Source organism: Cydia splendana, chromosome Z (genome assembly GCF_910591565.1).
Source record: "Cydia splendana chromosome Z, ilCydSple1.2, whole genome shotgun sequence".
Classification (NCBI taxonomy): domain Eukaryota; kingdom Metazoa; phylum Arthropoda; class Insecta; order Lepidoptera; family Tortricidae; genus Cydia; species Cydia splendana.
Genome location: NC_085987.1, coordinates 9,179,028 through 9,198,457, shown reverse-complemented (window position 1 = coordinate 9,198,457; position 19,430 = coordinate 9,179,028). Strand labels below are relative to the sequence as shown.

At 36.9% G+C, this 19,430-nt stretch overlaps 1 protein-coding gene across 1 annotated transcript in view; it reads left to right on the top strand.

The window, feature by feature from the left end:
• The first annotated feature begins 12,042 nt into the window (after positions 1–12,042).
• Positions 12,043–19,430, top strand: part of LOC134804186 (collagen alpha-1(I) chain-like) — a 92,617-nt gene continuing 85,229 nt past the window's right edge. Inside the window, exons 1-2 of the mRNA XM_063777119.1 lie at positions 12,043–12,381; positions 13,192–13,404. Of these exons, the coding sequence (XP_063633189.1) occupies positions 12,315–12,381; positions 13,192–13,404 (280 nt within the window). The 5' untranslated portion in view covers positions 12,043–12,314. The remainder of the gene's footprint in view (positions 12,382–13,191; positions 13,405–19,430) is intronic.

Below are 19,430 nucleotides of genomic sequence, written 5' to 3'. Positions count from 1 at the left end.
ACGTGCCGTGCCGTGATGTAGTTTCGCATGACGCACGTCACAGCGTAAACGATGCATGAGCCTATTTTGAGCAGCAGTGTAGAGCTTGCGGTAAAGTCGTGACGTTTACGGCACGTCACTGCGATTCCGCACCGTCAGCGTATTTTGAGCAGTGGTGTGGAGAACATGCGATAAAATCGTGACGCTTACGGCACGTCACTGCGATTCCGTACCGTCACCGTATTTTGGGCAGCGGTGTGGCCAATCCTTAAATTGAGGATGCTTAAATTAGATGTATTATTGTTTAACTACTTACATACGAATTGTGAACTACTTTCACGCTCTTCCGTTGAGCTTAATACATTTAGCCATGTCTAGGTACCTACTACATGGGCCTTTTATTAAACAAGTTGTTTTTGAATCTTTACCTATACCGGGTGTGGCATGTAACATGAGCAAAAAATTTAACTCTAGGCTGTACTCCTCATACTGACCAACATTTGTTCAGCGACTTTTAAAAATAACTTGTGGTTTGATTTTTAATACACTTTAAAGTTTATTCTAAGACGCAATGTATTGCGAATTTTGTTATGTTTAAAGCGTGACAAGCAACGTCAATCACAATGATATGGCGTGGCGATGGCGTCCATTGAAGATAATATTTATTTTGTATGAAAAATACGGAGTCTAAATACTTCATAATTTTTAAAAGTTGTTGAACAAAAGTGTCACCGTTTGAGGAGTACAATCTATGTTTCAATTCTTTGCTCGTGTTACAGGCCACACCCGGTATATGTATTTCTAATCACAGCGACAGCGCTCAGTCCAAATAAAGCGTAGCATAGCTAAGGAGCTTCAATATATGAGCCGTTGTGCAAAGTTGAGTGAACTTCTAAGCGTTGGCATAGGCATAAGATCACGCTCAATGAGCACAACTTAGCCCGTTCATCAAGATACTTGAACTAATTCATTTTCAGCAATTAGAGCAATTTCAACTGTAAATTTTAACATTGGTACGTAATCGCTTACAAAATAACTTTTTCAAACGTAAATATTTAAACAAGCTTTTTCCATGCCTTTTTCCCAGCTTGCTGAGAATCCTGGGGGGCTATTCAGCAACCTTATTTTTGGTAATTGGCGCAAATGCTAATTTTTTAGAAACCGCCTGGCAAAAGTGAAAAGTCTAGTGCCTAGCCAAAATCTATTAAGCATCGTCGACATTACAGATGTAGTGCATACTTGTTTTTCATCGTATTTTCTCGGAAACGTTCGTATTTTGTCAATGTCAGTACTTTTTGTACCGAGACTGACTGAAATAGCAAGACACGTTTGTAAGTTTCCGTGAAAATACGATGGAAAATAATTATGGACTACATCTGTATGCAGTTGCGTTGCAAATGGCGTCGAAACTCCGCGAGGAATGAGGCAAACTCATAAATTGTTGAATTAAGTCATATTTAGGTCGCAGCTGGCACAATGGTGCTAATAATTTTATGTTCATTATACATCCGAGTTGAGAATTAATGCTGTATATTTCATATTATGTAAATTATTATTCTTGGGTGACTAATTCGGGAGGTATGTAAAACACTAACTGAGTATTAATTGTAACTAATATTTTTATCGTACCTACCTACTTCTAAAATTTAAAGAGCAAGTCAACACTCTCAACAGGTTATTATAATTCATCATGCTACTCAAATTTAATAAATTGTTTTACAAATTATATCATGAAAACAAGTCTTACGAAAAAAAAGGTCATACGCACATTGTATTGAGCTTTCTGATTTTAAATCGGCAAAAACTTATAGTATACGTACAGAGGTCATAGAAAAATATTATGACATGGTTCCTAAGAAGAGATCGTCGTATGTCTTATAGTTTCAAATTTTTCCATACTGACCGATCTAAATGAGCCACCCTGTATATACTTAGGTATGTAAACGTACTAATAATACACCGTTATGATTTCAATAGTCGGCTTAGCTCCCGAACAGTTGGCACATCGTACTCCCAACAAAAAGCCTTCTAGGTACCCTTAACATAGAGTGCCACCAGCGCCTAACTATGCACCACTTCTATGAATTCAAACACTCTTTATTGCGGTCAAAGCGACCAAACCCACTAAAAGGAATTGAATATACCTACGGGTATGTACGGTAAGATGGGATTCAAAGGCACTCAGGACACCGTTCCTAATTTAATTGCATTGTGTGTTATAGGTTATCCCGGGTAGGGTAAACAGAGTCGAAGGCCAGCATTTGACTAGGGATGGGAAAAAATAATCGATTGTCAAGATTGATAATCGTTTAATAACAATTATTCTTTTACTCGTACATATATATTCACCGATTCAAATCTTGACATAAATAGTATTTAAATACGTTAGTTTTTCAAAATGTTTTAGCAGCTGCTCAAACGAATGAATTAATCGAAGAAAAAGTACCCCTTAATCCCTTTAGGTAACAAACTATTATTTCTGTTATAAAATCAATTATTTATTCATTTTATTACACAATCGATTTAATGGAATGCAATATTAACCATTTTTTATGGTTGAATTCCCACCCCTAGTGCTACCTTTGACGCTCCATCGGGCAACGGAGACGAGGGCTCGAGGTAACTGTAAATTAAGAGGCTAGATCCGCACTTGTTAAACACAAAATCGTAACTGACACGCTTTTCCCCATGAGACGCGTCGTCTTGTGCGAGACGGGCACTGTGTCGGTAAATTCTCGATATTTCTACGCCGCTGAAGCGTTTGGGTGTTTCGCTGGACAACTTACTTTGTGTGATGGATGTTTAATAAATATTTATTACTGTTGCACCATCCATATGGTCGAGATGATTAACGATCACGATACTTAACATAAAACTAGAAAAATACTAGCGGAAATTATGTACGATTTACTGAGGGATCATCATCATCAATCCATCGGCCGTAATCGTATTTTACGTATGGAAATGGAAAAGGGTTAATATTTTTAACCGCCTTCAAAAAAAAGGAGGTTCTCAGTTTGACCCGTATGTTTGTCCGCGATTATCTCGCGTTTGGCTGAACTGATTTTAATGCGGTTTTCAGCAAAGTGTTTGTTATATTCTGGAGAAGGTTTTAGTATACATAGAGCTGACCTGATGCTGAACCCTGGCTGTTCATAGTGGAACTCTGGTTTGGTGCAACATAGACACACGCTGTTTTGTTCATCCAAGACGTCTTGATGAGCACTTGGGAGAGCAGTACCTAAGATAGAGCTGATGCTTAACCCTGGCTGTACCTAGTGGAACTCAGGTTTGGTGCAACATAGACACACGCTGTTTTGGTCATCCAAAACGTCTTGATGAGCACTTGGGAGAGCAGTACCCAAGATAGAGCTGATGCGGAACCCTGGCTGTACCTAGTGGAACTCAGGTTTGGTGCAACATAGACACACGCTGTTTTGGTCATCCAAAACGTCTTGATGAGCACTTGGGAGAGCAGTACCCAAGATAGAGCTGATGCGGAACCCTGGCTGTACCTAGTGGAACTCAGGTTTGGTGCAACATAGACACACGCTGTTTTGTTCATCCAAGACGTCTTGATGAGCACTTGGGAGAGCAGTACTCAAGATAGAGCTGATGCTGAACCCTGGCTGTACCTAGTGGAACTCAGGTTTGGTGCAACATAGATACATGCTGTTTTGGTCATCCAAGACGTCTTGATGAGCACTTGGGAGAGCAGTACCAAAGATAAAGCTGATGCTGAACCCTGGCTGTACCTAGTGGAACTCAGGTTTGGTGCAACATAGACACGCTGTTTTGGTCATCCAAAACGTCTTGATGAGCACTTGGGAGAGCAGTACCCAAGATAGAGCTGATGCTGAACCCTGGCTGTATCTAGTAGAACTCAGGTTTGGTGCAACATAGATACATGCTGTTTTGGTCATCCAAGACGTCTTGATGAGCACTTGGGAGAGCAGTACCAAAGATAAAGCTGATGCTGAACCCTGGCTGTACCGAGTGGAACTCAGGTTTGGTGCAAGATAGGCACATACTGTTTTGGTTAACCGACTCGTCGTCGTTTGCCTATGTTGCAGGGTTCCCCTAGGTGTATCAATTCACTTTTTTCTAATCGCCTTCAAAAACAAAGGAGGTTCTCAGTTTGACCCGTATGTTTGTATGTATGTCTGTATGTTTGTTCGCCATTATCTCGCGTTTGGCTAAACTGATTTTGAAGCGGTTTTCAGAAAAGTATTTGTTAAATTCTGGAGAAGGTTTTAGTATAAGTACATTAATGGTACCACTTGGACCCGATAGGTGGCGCTGCTATCGGTATATCGTCAAATTTGATTTGCTGAGACCAATTTAGATGAAATTTCGTGTTTAGATTAGATAGATGAAATAGTGGGAGTGGGAGTGCGAGACAACAGTGCGAGTGCGGGTAGAAGTGGTAGTGGGCGCGGGAGTGGGAGTGGGAGTACGAGTAGGAGTGCGAGTAAGAGTGGGAGTAAGAGTGGGAGTGGGAGTAAGGTCTATCGTTTAAATGCCTATACTCGTATCATGTCGAGTCTCGAGAGTTAACTTTTTCTTTATAAATCTTCATCTATTCGGGCAGATACTTATATAATATACGCCCCGGATCCGCATGGATAGTTCTGTTCAATAATTTACAAATTATACAGGCAAACCTTTCTCAAGAATCGCTCTATTGAAAAGTGAAAGCCGCGTAAAAATCCTTTCAGTCGTTTTTGAGTTTATCGCGAACATACAGACAGACGAGATGGGGGACTTTGTTTTATTTTATAATATGTATTGAGATGTATTGATTTTAACCCTAGGCAAACTAAGTTACAGGCAAACATATTACCTATACCTAACTATTTACATATCGTTTAACACTGAAACGTCAAAGTTTCGTCGCGATTATCCGATAGGATAACCATCGCCAACACTGGTACTAGCTCAAAACTAAATGGAGAGCCCATCTATGTATAAACAAACTAATATTTTAGCTCAAAACCTAAAATAAATAAAGTTCCTGTCACTAAAAAGTTAAAAATAAAAAAAAATATAAAAGTTAAAAATAAAAATATAATAAAAAAACAAAAACAAAACCAAAATAACTTAATTTTATTTCTTTTTTTAAAAAAAGGGAACCGCCTACAAAAACCAACCCACTGAAAAGCATTAAATATTTTTTCACCGCAGCAGCTCGAACAAGGGTACTTTGCTTCTTAAAAACAGTGAGCAAAATGCGATTTTGCTCACTGAGTCATTTTGTCTCACTCAGTGAGCAAAATCGCATTTTGCTCACTGAGTTGTCTCATTCAGTGAGCAAAATGCGATTTTGCTCACTGAGTGAGACAAAATGACATTCAAGTGACCTTTATAGTCAAATGTCATTTCAACATGCGGGGTCTAATACAAGTTCGATACTTGGGTTCTATTACCTCTGTCCCTCTAGGTATGTTCTCACTGCTTAGGGTGAAAAATTTTGTGTACTACACGAGATCAAAGTTATTTACATCTCGTGCGCTTTTGAATCCCTTACTACGCTCAAGATTCTAAATTAGATTCACTCGCTACGCTCGTGAATCTATTATAGAATCTTTCGCTTGCACGGGACTCAAAATAAGCACTCGAAGAAATATCAAACTTTGATCTCTTGTTGTACAAATAACTATTTATATACCCCACCCCTATCCTTATCCATTCCTTATCCCGTCCTAAAGCAAAATTCTGCCAAAAAGTAATGAATACCTAATAATAAGCAAATTAATAGCCATCCGGGTAATTACTTAGTTTTTGAAGGCGGTGCCAAACCAACAAAAACATTATTTGCTGCCAAACAGACAAAATAGCAGTCCTTAGTTAGTAGTGCAAGAACTAAATTAATGAGTAAACTGTGTATGTCTTTTTTATGCAAGTACTTAAGTGGAGCGTTCTTCGTTGTCTAAAATTTTGGTTCTCTAACATTTTGGTTTGGCACCGCCTTCAAAAACTAAGTAATTAAGTAACTATTCGACATTTAGTTTCACTTACTTCCTGCAAAATCTGTGTAGTTAAGTATATTTTTTTTGTAAACAACCCTTTAATTGGTTTGCCAGTCTAATAATAATAAAAAAAAATCGTTTATTTCAGATCATTGATCCATAGCGTTATTAGTAGGTATAAACTTAAAAACTATGTTAATTACTAAAAATAAAAGAACGAATGAAAACTATAATATAAAAATAAAAACTAATGACTAAAAACTAGTATTTGGCAGAATAATGCCTCAGTATTATTTCATTAGGGTTCCGTACCCAAAGGGTAATAACGGGACCCTATTACTAAGACTCCGCCGTCCGTCTGTCCGTATGTCTGTCCGTCTGTCTGTCTGTCTGTCACCAGGCTGTATCTCATGAACCATGATACTTAGCTAGGCAGTTTTCACAGATGATGTATTTCTGTTGCCGCTATAACAACAAACACTAAAAACAGAATATAATAAATATTTAAGTAGGGCTATTTAAGTGCTTTTTGCCGTTTTTTGCGTAATGGCACGGAACCCTTCGTGCGCAAGTCAGACTCGCACTTGGCCGGTTTTTTTATTGTTGGAGAGGTCACTGCGTGTGTGTAGGCATTTCGCGTAACTACACACTGCGCTGAGGTTTTATGTTTCAATGATTTTATTACTTTGTGGAGTTCATTCTGTAAACGACGTATACGTATGTACATATTTAACGAAACAGTCTTTAACCAAAGTATAAAATCAATATAAGTATATTATGTATGTATATTGTACTCGTATTATTTATAAGTAGATGATAATGTGACTTATCAATAAATATTTTATTACTACACTGACAGAAAAAACCCGCTTGACCTTCCGAATTCTTCCATCTAAATGCCTTACCTACCAAAAAAAAACAACTTTTCCTCCGAACGCTACCGACCAAACCGGATGGTAATTTATTACCCCCCAAAATTTGGTAGGAACACGTAAATTTCCTTCCAAGTTAGAAGGAAATTTTAGAAGGTAACATTTTAGGAGGTAAGTTTCAGAAGGAACTTGTTTTTACCGTCCATACCAATCCTTAATTCTACTTTAGTGGGTTTTTGAAATGGCAGGTAATGCCGGAAGGAAACTTAAAATATTAGAAGGAATTTTCAGATACCTTCTAGCTTTTACCCACTAATTTGGTAGAGTTTTTCTAACGGAAGGTAATTGAGGGAAAACCTTCCGAATATTTCATTCTAAGTGCCTAACCTACCAAACACACACATTTTTCCCTCCTATTACTACCGATCAAACCGAGAGGTATTGATTACCTTCCAAAATTCGGTAGGAACATGGCATTTTCCTTTCAATATTAAAGCGATTTTAGTCGGTAACATTTTAGGAGGTACAGCTTCAGGAGGAATTTGTTGTTACCGTCCATACTAATACTTCTACTTTAGTGGGTTTTTGAAACGGCAGGTAATGCCGGAGGGAAACTTAAAAAATTAGAGACGGAATTTTCAGATACCTTCTAGGTTTTACCCACTAATTTGGGAGAGTTTTTCTAACGGAAGGTAATTGAGGGAAAACCTTCCGAATATTTCCTTCTAAGTGGCTAACCTACCAAAAACACTCATTTTTCCCTCCTATTACTACCGATCAAACCGAGAGGTATTGATTACCTTCTAAAATTCGGTAGGAACATGAAATATTCCTTCCAATATAAAAGCGATTTTAGTCGGTAACATTTTAGGAGGTACAGCTTCAGGAGGAATTTGTTGTTACCGTCCATACCAATCCTTTTACTTTAGTGGGTTTTTGAAACGGTAAGTAATGCCGGAGGGAAACTTCAAAAATTAGACGGAATTTTCAGATACCTTCTAGCATTTACCCACTAATTTGGTAGAGTTTTTCTAACGGAAGGTAATTGAGGGAAAACCTTACGAATATTTCCTTCTAAGTACCTAACCTACCAAAACAACTTATTTTTTCCTCCTATTACTACCGATCAAACCGAGAGGTATTGATTACCTTCCAAAATTCGGTAGAGACATGAAATATTCCTTCCAATATAAAAGCGATTTTAGTCGGTAACATTTTAGGAGGTACAGCTTCAGGAGGAATTTGTTGTTACCGTCCATACCAATCCTTCTACTTTAGTGGGTTTTTGAAACGGCAGGTAATGCCGGAAGGAAACTTAAAAAATTAGACGGAATTTTCAGATACCTTCTAGCTTTTACCCACTAATTTGGTAGAGTTTTTCTAACGGAAGGTAATTGAGGGAAAACCTTCCGAATATTTCGTTCTAAGTGCCTAACCTACCAAAAACACTCATTTTTCCCTCCTATTACTACCGATCAAACCGAGAGGTATTGATTACCTTCTAAAATTCGCTAGGAACATGAAATAATTATTCCAATATAAAAGCGATTTTAGTCGGTAACATTTTAGGAGGTACAGCTTCAGGAGGAATTTGTTGTTACCGTCCATACCAATCCTTCTACTTTAGTAGGTTTTTGAAACGGCAGGTAATGCCGGAAGGAAACTTAAAAAATTAGACGGAATTTTCAGATACCTTCTAGCTTTTACCCACTAATTTGGTAGAGTTTTTCTAACGGAAGGTAATTGAGGGAAAACCTTCCGAATATTTCCTTCTAAGTGCCTAACCTACCAAAAAAACTCATTTTTCCCTCCTATTACTACCGATCAAACCGGGAGGTATTGATTACCGTCCAAAATTCAGTAGGAACATGAAATTTTCCTTCTAATGTAAAAGGGATTTTAGTAGGTAACATTTTAGGAGGAATTTGTTGTTACCGTCCAAGCCAACCCTAAAAAACTAGACGGAATTTCGGGATATCTTCTAACTTATACCCACTAATTAGGTAGGATTTTTAAACAGAAGGTAATTGAGAGAAAAAACCGTCTGAAAAGTTAATTTTTAGCTGTCAAATTTCCTGCTTGATGTCGCTGTACCGTGTGTTGAAAATCCTAGTTCGCGGTGTTAAGATTTTTCCGAGAAACATGACGTCTGGCCGGTACTAAATATTGTCAAGCTTTTAGAACAGTTGTACCTCTATTGAATTTATTACATTATTGTATAGTCAATAAGAGTGCTTTTATTTTTGGGCCTTTTTACATGGTCCTTCGAGCCGAATAAGTTCGGCTAGTGGATTCGGTAAACTTCGGGCCAACGGACGCCGGCTACGGTAGTGGATTGCTGCCAGCGGTGTTAAGGCGAGAAGAGCGAGCACCACTGACGTCTCACATTAGAGACGTCAGTGGTGGTAATTAGGAAGGTTATTGGAGGGAAACCATGAATTTCCTTCCCAATTTGTTATTTACCTTCGCTGATTACCTTCTACATTCAATGGGTAATTGTAAGGACTGGAAGGAAAATCAAATTTTACCTACCGATTCAAACACAAACCTTCCGTATTTTCCTTCCGCAATAGGGGGTAATGAGGAAGAAAATTGGAGAAATTGGTGGAAAATCATGAATTTCCTTCCTGATTTGCTATTTACCTTCGCTCATTACCTTCTACATTCAATGGGTAATTGTAAGGACTGGAAGGAAAATCAAATTTTACCTACCGATTCAAACACAAACCTTCCGTATTTTCCTTCCTGATTACCCGGTAATTAGGAAGGATATTTTTCAAATTACCATCCAAATAATTTTCAGATTTTCCGTCCTTACCTTACCTACCAAATTATATTTAGAAGGTAATAATACCTTCCTAATTTTACCGTCCATTAGTATTACCTTCCAATAAATTACCTACCTTTTTGACTCAGTGGGTAAATTTAGAAGGTAATAACCTTCTTGATTTTACCGTCCATCGTATTACCTTCCAATAAATTACCTTCCTTTTTGACTTAGTGGGTAAATTAAGAAGGTAATAACCTTCCTGTTTTTACCGTCCATAAGAATTACCTTCCAATAAATTACCTACCTTTTTGACTCAGTGGGTAAATTTAGAAGGAAGAATTACCTTCCAACAAATTACCTTCCTTTTTGACTCAGTGGGTAAAAGAAGATTATGATTACCTTCCAAAAATTACCTTCCATCTTGGAAAATTTGGATGGTAAGATTTCACAACTATTTCCTTCCTTTCTAGAAGGTAGATTACCCACTGAGTCAAAAAGGAAGGAAATTCCTTCTGAATTCAGGCGGTCTTTTCTCTCAGATATCTACTAATAGACGTTCGATAAGGAGATCTAACTTTGTTACCAAAAGAGATCTTACTTTATTCATGAAATAAATTTGCCAGCCTAAAAACGACCTTGTACGTCTTAAACCTAGATTCGTATTTAATTCTTTTTGTTGACCCGATATCGCGTTAGTGGGAAGAGAGGGTTTAATATTTAGCGCAAAAGACACGGTACTCGTCCATGAGGAACTATAATTATAAATTTTCCGAGCAATCGAGTAGTCAATGTTTGAAAAGGGCACGCAATTTACTGACACTAATGGACTAAAATCCATATTACCATTTTTCAATAATAGGCCAATCAAATTAGATCCAAAGAAAGCGTTTTGAGGAATTAATTCCCAGCAAGCCGGAAACCATTTTAATACCTTCATTTGGTCCTATATAAATGCGTATAATCCGAGTTTACTCCAACCCAGGAGGCTTGGATAAATTTTGGAAGCCTTGGGAGATACCTACATTCTACCTTGGATTGACAAAACCACTCGATGTAGAAGGAACCCAGCATCAATTACAATGTCACTACCAGCAAGGTTGTGGTGGATTAGACACTAGTGAAAAAAAAATCGGATTTTAACACGATTATACCAAACGAAAATAAATTCAAAGTGGCCGCCATTTTTTACAATCATTGACTACGAATTCATATAAAGGTATCTTTCGGATTCTCAGATGTCAATTTTTATCATGATCAGAGCAAATTTTCCGTCAGTCGTACCGTTTTTGAACTACAAACTGAATAAGAGCAAAAAAAAATCCACAACTCCTGGAATGGAGCAAACTCGGATTACACTAATTTAGAACCAAATGAAGGTATTAAGACGATTTCCAGCTTGCTGGGAATTAATTCCTGGAAACAATCTAATTTGATTGCATCATACTTATAGGTACCTACCTATTTCTACAGGGTTTTATACAATTTCACTTCGTACATGTATGTATTCTATGTATGTATATTGATAAAACTTCGAGCTATGCGCTTGTTTGCCACCGACATGCTATAAAAGCCTGTCCAAATAGCTAGCAGCATATTTCAAATCAGCCGTTTTATTTGTAGTGGTTATTATGTTGAGTGGATACCAATCAGTTCTCGTATTCACACGAATAGTTATGTAGCGGGAACACTCCCGCTCCTAAAGTTTCTGACAAGTTGAAAAACTATTTTATTTGTTGGAGTGCCTGCTTAGAAAAAGTTATTGTACCTACACACTCTCTTGAGCAAACCGCTATAGACTCTAGCCTATTGTCCTTATTTGCCACATCGAGCGGGTGAGATGGATCGCGACGAATTCAAATTAGATTTAATCAATGCAAACTATCCAGGCATCGTCAACCGTTCTTAAAGAAGTACATTAAGAAAGTAATGACTTACAAACACAATTTTATTTAGGAATTTTAGTAATGATTATACTTATAATGTTTACATGGCGGTAATAGTTAATGCCATCGCTATATGTATATCATTTTGTAATTATCGTAAGTGATAATTGTAAATATCGATAGAGATAGCTGACAATCCACTTGTCGTTCCAATCTCTTGTCATACAGTATAGCCCCACATGAAGGACTCCAGGTTGGAAAACAGTACAAACGATACATCACTGTCAACGATACGTACCGGCAGCACGCATGCCGGTTACGTAAGCCAACAACCAACTCGTTGCTTACTTTTATTCAATTAAAATTGAATGAGTTTTGAATTTAAATACCCCTTCTTCCGGTGGGGCTTACATCAACACTTCGCTGGCCCAATATTACAGGGTTCTGTGTTTCACTTTTATCGAACTGAAATTTGAACATTGTCATAGTGACATTAAGTCGAATTTCAACTATCTTGAAAATGTAACAATATTGGGCCAGCGACTTGTCAAAATATGTAAGGAAAAGTGGAATATTTAGGTTGCCGACCCCTGATTAATGTAGGTGATGTTCATCATATTGACACGAATGCGTTTAACAGGCTTGGGCGAAGTGATAAGGCGAGCTGGGCAGCTTCGGTGCCAGTGTGGCCAAGGAGCGCGTGCGGGCAGCCGAGCCGCAGCTCACGGACGGGACGGGACGGCAGCTCTCCAGGGGCCCACCTCCTACATTTCTCTTATGTCTTAAGCGGGATGGGACATAATGTAAATATCATCCTGCCAACATATTTATTCGGGCCGAAATGGCTCTACAGATGAGAGGACGACTCTTCTTTCTATTGTTTTGCGCATTCGCGGTAAAAGGGAGTGGTAAGTAAATATTGTTTGTATTTGAATTCTGTTTATTTCTTTATTTTTAAAGACGCATGTCTGGGCATATATTATTAAGCTTTAAAAGCATAGGTCGGTATTTTAAATTTTGTTTGGTGAATAAGCTCTGGAGATCGATTTGTTTGATTGCCCAGAAAATTCAGTTGCGAACGTTTCGTAGCATTAATTATTTAGACTGGCTTCAGTCGTCGCAACGCTAGTACATTCTAACACTCCGTATTCTATTAAAGCTATGCGAGATTCGTTCTTGATAGTGCATCTTATTTACGGACAATTCAATATAAGTTGTGTTTCATGTTTATTCTACCAGACTTACTAGTGCTTATAGTAAATTGGCATGTAGGTACCTTTTATAAAAATCGGGGAAACTATCTTCTGAAGATTAGATTATCACACCGAGGGGTGTCACAGCGGCAATATAGTGAGCGCTTATACCTACATTACGTGCAAAACAAGCTAAAGAATACCAAAACATCCACTGGTACCTGGTTTGGTAAGTTATACCAAAACATCCACTCTCTTTTGACTTATTCAGGTAGAAATACGCAAAGAGCCATTGCGAACCACATACGTATTTCTGTTTTTTTATTCGACCGTATATTCCGTATAATGGCTATAATCGGATAGCCACTGCAGCAGCATTGCTGTTGCAATCATACTGCTACATCGTTGACGTGGGCGATGTCACTGTAAATTCCTTGATGCTACAGCAGCAACGGTGCAGTGCCATGATCGAGGTTTGTCTACTATGTATACTCACCATTATAATTTGTGTATAATTGTTTGTAGATGATGTAGAAGTATTCGACGTGCTGTCGACGCTCCGCGATGAGCTGCCGGCAGGCGTGTCGCGGGTGCCCGGGCGCTGCCAGGGCCCCGCGGCGGGCCCGCACTCCGCCTACCGGCTCAACGAGAACGCCACCATACTGCAGCAAGCCACCGGCATGTTCTACAACACCTTTCCTGAAGACTTTTCCATATTAGCCGTAACCAGGCTACCTGGTAAGATGAATTATATATTTTAAATGAAAATATTACCTTACAAAAGTTGTGTTGCGGCCTGGCAAGTGAACGGCCTGAAGCGGGCTTAGCACACGATGGGAGGACGGACTATGCAGCAATTGTGAACTCGCACCAATTTCCTGTTAGGGTCTGAGCGGAAAGAGAAGAGTCGTAGAATGTATGGGCTCCCCTACATTTCACGACTCTTCTCTTTCCGCACAAACTATAATAATATCATTACATTTCATTAAAGAGTCAAGAGGGCCTCAACGTATTGGTTTCGGCTACGCGCACGCCCCCCAAAGGTCCGGAACAGTATTGTTCCGTGATGGGAAATGGGAAAGACATTATATCAATGTATTCACAGTCGCCATTAGATATATCGGAGCGACCAATGTGCTCAAAAACATCACGCACACGCACTGTAACGTACAACTAGAGAACAAAGCAAATTATTTTATTAAATATTTTATGATTTGGGTCCCAGCCACCGGGGTGCTTGGTCATTTTTTATTAAGTACCTATACGACATCTATTTCAGTTTATGCATTTTGACATCTTAATAATAAAGGCTTTAATAGAGCTAGACTAAGAAAAGTCTGCAACGATATTAATAGCGTACGCAGTGCAAGCTTTATACACCGTGTTTTTATTGAATTCCGTTAACTTCGGGGTATGGTTAATTTTTTAAGTTAATTTAAAAATATGTTTTTTTTGCTTTTTTTTTTTAGAAAATAAAATATATTTAAAAAGTAATTAAATATAGCATATAGCGTTGTTGTAACACGGGAATTACATTTAACTCAACCAAACAAATGGAATCTGTGACATATCAATGTCATTTCGAACATAGATCGACCGAGATTGTACTTAAGTTTAGTAGCAAATGTATGAACTCATTCTAAACACTAATCAATATGTAAACCGCCCTTAAGGCAAGTGTACACGCTTGTAGAGGCCTTATAGGAAAAAAAATAAATTATTGATTATCTCCGAAATGGAGTTAATTAGAATATCGGTGTCTTTGAGAAAGTTACTCGATTTATGCTCAGGAATGCACCCTTTAAATTAACGAAAATCAAAAAAACACGGTGTATACGTCATAATTCTATGAATTTATATATTTGAAATAAAACTTCCACTGCGTGTGCTATCAAAATCGCTACAGAATTTTCTTGGTCTGACTTTAACAAATAATTATCAAATAGCTAAGTGTGATGAAAAATAATGTGTGTTACACGGGCGATTTGGTGAAAATAAGTAGAAACCCGACTAAGAAAGTTGAAATGTTTCATGATTCACTAAATACTATAATTTGGTGAAAATAAGTAGAAACCCGACTAAGAAAGTTGAAATGTTTCATGACTCACTAAATACTATAATTTGGTGAAAATAAGTAGAAACCCGACTAAGAAAGTTGAAATGATTCATGATTCACTAAATACTATAATTTGGTGAAAATAAGTAGAAACCCGACTAAGAAAGTTGAAATGTTTCATGATTCACTAAATACTATAATTTGGTGAAAATAAGTAGAAACCCGACTAAGAAAGTTGAAATGTTTCATGATTCACTAAATACTATAATTTGGTGAAAATAAGTAGAAACCCGACTAAGAAAGTTGAAATGTTTCATGATTCACTAAATACTATAATTTGGTGAAAATAAGTAGAAACCCGACTAAGAAAGTTGAAATGTTTCATGATTCACTAAATACTATAATTTGGTGAAAATAAGTAGAAACCCGACTAAGAAAGTTGAAATGTTTCATGATTCACTAAATACTATACTAGGGTTGACAGACTCTAAACATGAAAATTTCATTTGCATGGCAACATTGCATACTGTAATTCAGAATAAATCAATGTTATTGAGTTCAATGATCGCACCTAAATTGTTCTCTGTGATTTCAATTACTTGCGACCTATTTGTTAAGAGGGTTCAGATTCATAATAAAAGTTAATTAATTTCCTAGACTAGGAAAATTGAAAGATTTTAAAGTAACTACTTACTTTAAAATCTTTCAATTTTCCTAGTCTAGGAACCTAGGTAGGTGGGCCATTTTATTTAAAGTTGTCCCCTATACTTTTTTTTCAAATTTGGGATTTTTTATGTTATTTCTACTCAGAATCATGAGCTCTTTTGATCCTAATAGGAAAAAAAAAGTGTCCCAAAATTTCCATACAATTTTCGATCTTTCCATTCCGTGACCGCCATACAAAGTCTATGAAAAATGGTAACGGAATGGAAATAAAAACCTTGGGACACTTTTTTTCTCCTAAGTATTAGGATAGAAAGAGCTCGTGATTCTGAGTAGAAATAACATAAAATTTCACAAATTAAAAAAAAAGTGTAGGGCACAACTAAAATGGCCCACGTGTGTATATTCGATTGTTTAACTGGCTTGAAACAATCGGCTGTATATATTCGATTGTTTAACTGGATTGAAACAATCGGCTGATGATTTTTTTATTACCTCAGAACTGCGTTAACTTTGCCAATACAAATGTCCTATAATAAACAAATTATGAAAATTCTTGTAGATTTTATTTTTTTACTTTAACAATTGTAGTTTAGACGAATCGAAGTGCTTGATATAAAACTTATAGGGAATACATAGCGATTTCAGTAGGTACCTTATTACATAACAAACTAAGCACGATGGTGGGTGACCGCTGTTCGACGTAGTCCCCATTTTCCTCCCTAGATATCTCCCAATAGGGTATTTTCCTACTAATCAAATTAGTTACTTTTATAGAACTGTCAAAACGATTTATATGAAACATTACATCGTGACGTCACGGTCAACTCACCTACTTTTTATATTTCTATCCGACTTATTAAATAGAACTTATGTTTAAAAATAACTCCTATCTATGTTTTTTTAATAATTATCTGGTGCTTTATTTCATGCATGGTGTAAAATAATTTATTTTAAATACAGTATAATACCCTATTGACAATATAGAAAATATTTTTACACAATTTAATGTACAATTGTCCAATGTCTAACTAACAATAGCTAACTATGCCCCTACGTTTGGATTTTACTGATTTTGTATATTGTTAGAATTTTGTATAGTGCTAGTCTTAGAGACTTTTAAAAATTTGTATGGAAGTTGTTTTTCGCTCCTTAATTCTTATAATAACAAAAAAAATCTAAAAAATCTAACGAAGAGGCATAGTTATAGTTAATAAACATCGAATTTTATAAAAATATATTCCAAAATGACAATTATCCAGAGAGGAAAATGGGGACTACGTTTGTATGAAGAACGGGTCGTCCCCTTTCGTCTTAACACATTCACTGCCAGCGTGAGCTACGCGCTACGAGCGTAGCAGATAAAACGGGTAAAACCGTATGTAGCGATAAGCGCCTACGAAAAGAGAACTCGACTGGCGGGACTGGCAGTAAATACTTATATGCTAAGTATCATTCAATAAGTATAAAGATGTACTTGGTCATGTAAGACTGCTGGTAAAGTGTATTCACATTGGATTATTAGCATTTCTTAAGCACAAGAACGATAGCGCTAGAAAATTCAATTTCGATTATGCTTAAAAAATACACGAGACCTACATCTATTTAGATTTATACTATACATATGTATATTATGTATATGTATTACATATAAGATGAACAATTGTCGTAAATTATTGATCTAGCATTTAAATCGAAGCTTACAAAGTCGATTTCTGTTAAAAATTAAATAAACGATTCATGTTAAGATGGTTTATTTTAGTAGATTGTTAGCCAAGGGATGAGAAGCATCCATTTCTATCGAGGTAGTTTTTACAATAACAACGACCCACTTTCAGAGCATGGGAAATGAAAAGAATATTTACCTACAAAATCCTGAGTAGTAAATACCTACGACTGCTTGGTTCTCGTCGAATTTTACTTGCATCGTACCTACGTTAGGGTGGCTTTTACGAGATTGAAAACAACACAAAAATAAAGTTCTAATAAGCGTCATTATCATATGTAGGTATTCTAATGCATACATTTACTATATTATTGTGACGACAACAACTAGCTTTTCCTATGACTTCGTCGGCGTAGAACTCATTAAGAATCACATTACCATATAACATATAAACATATTATATGCACTCACTCATAGGTAGGTATGTATATATTGTCCGTTTAATCCCGCGTTACTTAAATAAAATTTATTTTTGGTAATCTTTACCCGAAGAGGTACATATCCAAACGTATGTAAATGCCAATCAGGCGTGTCTCCCCGTTTGCCTCCTAAAAAAGTTATTTGATGTCTAAGTAATAAGCATACATCGGGGTTTTAGGGTCGGAAATGTTTTACACTAGCCAAATAACGGGTAAAAACTGTAAAAACGATACTAATTTAACATTTCTAAGCACATTTGGACCTTACTACCTACTTACGTTTGATTCATAGTTTGGTAATTATTTTACAATAAACAAAGTTATAAATAAACGAAATCATTCCCGACCCGACAACCCCGATGTATGCTAATAAGTATACCGTTTATAACAATTGTACAAGAAAACCGAGATTTAATAAGATGATGTTTTATGTATGCCTTTAAATATTTGAATGGAGAAAAAGGCTTGAAAAAATTGTCACTTCGACGGGGCAGTCTCTTGTGGTTACCGAATGTGACCGTTCTTAACATTTGGGTTAACCTTTTCCCGACTAACAATAATTCCGTACATTACCTACAGATACAATATTGTGTGATACCTACGTGGCGATGTTAACTTCGACTTATCAAATTGGGAAAGATGCCTCGGCCCAATTCGATTTCCAAGGCGTCAATAAATGCGTTGGCTCCCTATTGACTGTCTTTATTTTCTAATTGCTTCTGATTTGAACTAATTGATATACTTAGCGCAAGCGTTATAATTAAATAATTTCAAACCATTCATTCTGACTTAATTATTTATAAACTTTCCAGTCAAATTGTGAAAGACGCCACGTGCCGAATCCATCTTGAGGCTTCAATAAATGTATTGGCACCCTAATTAATAACTGTATTTATTTTCTACTTAACTTCTGATTAAAAATTATGTACCTAGCGTGAGCGTAACAAATCATTTCAAGCCATACAGTCCCACTCAATTAACCTCGTGCACTCGTAATGGGATCGAAATAGGTCATTGACAAACAAAGTAAAATGTAAAACAACTCACTCACACAGCTTATTAAAAATAATCCTGTTTTGGAGAAATTGTTTGCCATGTTTCTTTTTATCCTTTCCTTCCTTGGTTTATGTTATAATAAAAGTAATTTTCTCAAACATGTGCGGTAACAATATTCTTTTGTTCATTGTGATAGCATTACCTACATTGCGAAAGCATTTCGCGAACCTAGTGAAGTAGGTACCTAATTAGTAATTTTAATTCATTGTTTTAAAGCAGACTATGTTGAATAGTGGGTACCCAGTAGGTAACTAACGACCATTAAGCGTTTGTGGCCTAGTGGCAAGACGTGCGACTTTCAAAAGAATGCGGATTTGGATATTTCCTATATCTGCTCGTACCAATGAATTACTTGAAACTTATGCACCTACAAAAATCATTTTGATATTTATGCTAGAAGGAAAACATCGTGGGGAAACCGAATCAATCCCAATAAAGCCTAGTTTCCCCTCCGGGTTGGAAGGTCAGACGGCAGTCTATGATCTTTTATATGAAGATGTGTTATACACGTTCCAAAATTGAAGCACTCACCTCGTGTCATGTGTACGAGTTTGTCTCAGTCTGCCTGACGCAAGCGCGAAGTGTACACCGGTTAATACTTTTCCACAAATAACGTGTATTAAGCAACAAAATGCCGACCTGCGTTATGTTGAAATGCTCAAATTATCCGCGGAAGCGCAAAAAAATTGACGGCGTCACATATCATTCGTAAGTAAAAGCTGAAATCCGTTTTTCTTCGGTTTAATCTTGAAAGAAATAAAGCTGGCCGCCATTTTCGCCGGCTGACAGAAAGAGATAAGTTTATGTTCTTATCAGCGAGAATGACAAGGACGCACCAACTGCG